General features: G+C 40.1%; 1 protein-coding gene across 2 annotated transcripts; it reads right to left on the bottom strand.

The window, feature by feature from the left end:
- Nucleotides 1-256: 256 nt before the first annotated feature.
- Nucleotides 257-3,967, bottom strand: LOC106581770 (plasma membrane ascorbate-dependent reductase CYBRD1). 2 transcript variants are annotated; one of them, XR_006761188.1, is made up of 5 exons: nt 3,698-3,967; nt 2,722-2,930; nt 2,309-2,463; nt 1,782-2,198; nt 257-1,718 (listed from the first exon to the last, which is right to left on the bottom strand). XR_006761188.1 is itself a non-coding variant. In XM_014164056.2 (4 exons), the coding sequence occupies exons 1-4, from the start codon at nt 3,888-3,890 to the stop codon at nt 1,925-1,927; spliced, it is 831 nt and encodes a 276-aa protein (XP_014019531.1). In that variant the 5' UTR covers nt 3,891-3,967; the 3' UTR covers nt 257-1,924. The 2 variants fall into 2 exon arrangements, 1 of the variants encoding a protein (XP_014019531.1); XM_014164056.2 differs by having other exon boundaries at nt 257-2,198.
- Between the last annotated feature and the right edge of the window lie 221 nt (nt 3,968-4,188).

Genomic DNA, 4,188 nt, shown 5'->3' with positions numbered 1-4,188 from the left:
GTTGCAAAGAAAAAGCCATATCTCAGACTGGCCAATAAAAAGAAAAGATTAAGATGGGCAAAAGAACACAGACACTGGACAGAGGAACTCTGCCTAGAAGGCCAGCATCTTGGAGTCGCCTCTTCGCTGTTGACATTGAGACTGGTGTTTTGCCGGGTACTATTTAATGAAGCTGCCAGTGATCAAAATGCAACAAAAAATGTATATGGACGTCATGTCTACAAAAATGCTGGTAATGTTATAATGTACTACATCATTTGTTAAATATGCTTTAATACTATTAAGCAGCCATCATGAATTCCTCACTGATTGAAATCAATAGTATATTGAACAAAGTAATGATGAAATTTGTGTTTGCCTATATTGCCTTTAGGTAGACCTGTATGTAATAATACATATATTTGGATTATAATGGATTCACCCCTCACACCTAAAGATGTGTTTGTTCTGTAAGTCCTGCCTTAAATGAAAATGAAAAACACTGAAGAATACAGTATGTAATCATTATAAAAGTTACACAAATGTAAGGAATATGTACCTTGAACAAAAATCTATACGCAACATGTAAAGTGTTGGTCCCATTTTTCATGAGCTGAAATAAAAGGTCCTTGAAATTTTCCATGAGCACAAAAAGCTAATTTCTCTCAAATTTTGTGCACAAATTTGTTTACATCCCTGTTAGTGAGCATTTCTCCTTTGCCAAGATAATTCATCCAGCTGACAGGTGTGGCATATCAAGAAGCTGATTAAACAGCATGATCATTACACAGGTGCACCTTGTGATGGGGACAATAAAAGGCCACTCTAAAATGTGCAGTTTTGTCACACAACACAACGCCACAGATTTGAGGGAGCGTGCAAATGGCATGCTGACTGCAGGAATGTCCACCAGAGCCGTTGCCAGATAATCTAATGTTAATTTCTCTACCATAAGCCTTGTCCAATGTTGTTTTAGAGAATTTGGCAGCACGTCCAACCGGCTTCACAACCACATTCATGGCATCGTGTGGTAAAATGGTTTACTGATGTCAACGTTGTGAACAGAGTGCCACATAGTGGCGGTGGGGTTACGGGCAGGCATAAGCTATGGACAACGAACACACTTTCATTTTATCGATGGCAATTTGAATGCACAGAGATTACGTAAGAAGATCTTTACGCCCATTGCCGTGCCATTCATCCGCCGGCATCACCTCATGATAATGCGCGGCCCCATGTCGCAAGGATCTGTACTAAATTCCTGGAAGCTGAAAATGTCCCAGTTCTTCCATGGCCTGCATACTCACCAGACATGTCAAGCATTGAGCATGTTTGGGGATGCTCTGGACCGACGTGTACGACAGCGTGTTCTAGTTCCCGCCAGTATCCAACAACTTCGCACAGCCATTGAAGAGGAGTGGGTCAACATTCTACAGGTCACAACCAACAGCCTGATCAATTATATGTGAAGGAAATTTCATGCTGCATGAGGCAAATGGTGGTCACACCAGATACTGTTTTTCTGATCCACGCCCCTACTAAAAAGGTATCTGTGACCAACAGATGCATATCTGTATTTCCGGTCATGTGAAATCCATAGATTAGGGCCTAATTTATTTATTTATTGACTGATTTCCTTGTATAAACTGTAACTCAGTAAAATCTTTGACATTGTTGCATTTATATTTTTGTCCAGTATATTTGATAACTTGTCTAATCTTCAATAGGCTAGTTAAATCCTTTATCAAATCATTGTCCATTACATTCAATTACATCAAATAAAAAAAAACTGTTTAAAGATCAACATTCTGGAACTGTTGTAAACAATTCCTCAAGGTGCTATTTCGAACAAAGGTTTACATTTGCTGAGGGAATGCCAGTAGATAAATGCAACTTTTTAAAGCATCAACAGACAGACAGAATCAGCAGTTGGATTTCATGTTACTCAGTTGACCTGTCCGGAGTCCTCCAATTTACCACTCCTTCTCCTGGCATCTCCATTGCCTTTGGGGTCAATCGGGTCAGTTTGTTGAGACACTTTGGTGCCAACTGACCCACCCCCATTAGTAGGCGGGGAGCGCAGGACCTGCTCACTGGGGCGTTTCCAAGAGGGGCGAGTAGCGATCCAGAGAATGATTCCTCCAAAAATAACCATGAGTACTCCCAGCACATTCACAAAGGTGGCCTCTGGGGGAGAGTCTTTGTAACTGGGATCTTTCCTGAGAGACAAAGAAGAGAGTTAGCTATAGCTGTAATCTGTTTATAAAATGGGGTCTCTAAGTACCAAAGTTTAGTGTATGTCCCATATTTCCCATATTATAAAACTTACAGGCCAAAAATTAGCTTCTCTGTGATGCCCATAAGTGCAGTGGCTATGACACTGGTAAAGATGAACAGGCCACTGTAGATGTGCAGGGGCATAAACGCTGCTCTCAGGTAAGTCGGGGTGATGGGTATCAGGTATATACACACTCCCAGGACAAGCTGCTCAGTAAAAGAAGGAAACATCAGGAAACTCTGTCAAGCATTGTAATGAAGAAAGGAATATACCGGTCTTACTGTGCCATAAAATGTACTTCAAACAGCCTACACAAGCACCCATGCATAGTGCTGTAGTTAAATAGTAAGAAAAAAAATCTACACGAATGATGCTTTATAACAATATAATACATTATGAAGCATTCATTAAGGACATTTCTACAGCATCATAATAGGCTACACAATACATTTTGGTGTACTTACCTGTAGTGAATAAAGTATCACAGCTGCTAGCCCCACCCAGCTGTGCAGGCTGTACATGTTGGGGATGTTTTTTGTGTTGTGGAAGTCAAATACTGCTACCAGAGATATGGCAGCGAAAATGAAGGCCAGTATGTTTAAGCCAGCATGAATAAACTTCATCATTAACTTGCTGCACTTCCAGGTCCATGGCAACCTATACACGATAATGGCTGAAACCGACAAAGGTAGCCTACTTATTCAACTGATGTGTAATCATGAAAATGCATTCAATCCAAAGTGATTGAATGTGAATAATACTCTGAGATGAGCAATTCTTGCTGCACATACCAGATGTTGTAACATCCTGTTTCTATGAGGTAGGCCTACTTCTACACATAAAATAAGGCCATCGCATTATATCGTTTCCATTTCGTTTAGTTTTAAGCGGGTAGGCCAATAAAATCATTTTTAACTAATGTAATCCCAAGCACATACCAATCAAAGTTACTGTGTCATTTAAGTTATTTAGGCTACACTCAAGGAAAAAGCCTACTTCAAGCGGAAGAATGCACATGGTCTGGAATGTTGGTAGACAATCTGAGTATAACTCATTCACTTAAACTTTGTAAAGGGTCAAAGGGTCTTGTTTTACTCAGAAATGCATCAGTGCAACATTAGCATAGATCGTGCTCTAACATATTTGTATACAACAAAACTGATAATAAAGCAAACAACCGAAACGGTTTAGAAAACAATGCATATTTCTTTCAATAATACTACCCTGACAGTGAATAGATACAACGTAGCCCTTTTCTTTGGGTTAACGTTACTTCGGAATCTTGGGAGAAAAATCTTCCAGGTTCCAAACGGCTTGGTGAAATAACTTTCAGATCAAAATAACTTGTTAAAACGAAGACTGTGTCGACCAAACTCAATCGCTTCAGATTTAACTGAATTCTGTACTTGAGAGAGTAATAAACAGATACAAACTTCTCACCAATTCCCTGCAAAAAAATGAACCCGGTAACGATTAAAACCGGGTGCCAATTGAATTCGGCCAGTCCTCCATCCCATGCTAAACCTTCCTTGAAGTAGAATACCCATCTCAAAACAAAAATTATCGAGATAAAACCAACGGTCACGGCAGCGGACAGAGCGAACAGGAACTGCTTGAAATTCTCCATCGCCATCTCTAACAGCGCGAACGCCAACACTGGATTAATGAAGGAAGTGATTTGAGGAATTTCAAGTTGAGGGGGGGGGTCATGAGTCATTATTTTCCAATAATAAATCTGCAAATGTTTTGAAACACCAAAGTTTCGTAACCTCCGTTGGTCTCATAAACTACACGTAACATAGTAATCGGTCAATCCGGGACCCTCAAATTAGTATGATATGTTACGTTTGGTATGGTTACATACGACAGAAGGTTATTTAAGGCAAAAATGAAAGGATGATGGTTGGTCTGGGTGGAACGGTGGGCGTATA

This window comes from Salmo salar, chromosome ssa21 (genome assembly GCF_905237065.1).
Source record: "Salmo salar chromosome ssa21, Ssal_v3.1, whole genome shotgun sequence".
NCBI classification, from domain to species: Eukaryota; Metazoa; Chordata; class Actinopteri; order Salmoniformes; family Salmonidae; genus Salmo; species Salmo salar.
The sequence above is the reverse complement of the archived record's forward strand: the minus strand, read 5'-3'. Positions and strand labels throughout refer to the sequence as shown.

Coding starts and splice junctions, on each gene's coding strand:
- LOC106581770 (XM_014164056.2), bottom strand. CDS start 3,890: ATGGCGATGGAGAATTTCAAGCAGTTCCTGTTCGCTCTGTCCGCTGCC. Junction 2,464..2,721: donor TGATACTTTATTCACTACAG/GTAAGTACACCA, acceptor TTTACTGAGCAG/CTTGTCCTGGGAGTGTGTAT. Junction 2,199..2,308: donor GAGAAGCTAATTTTTGGCCT/GTAAGTTTTATA, acceptor TTTGTCTCTCAG/GAAAGATCCCAGTTACAAAG.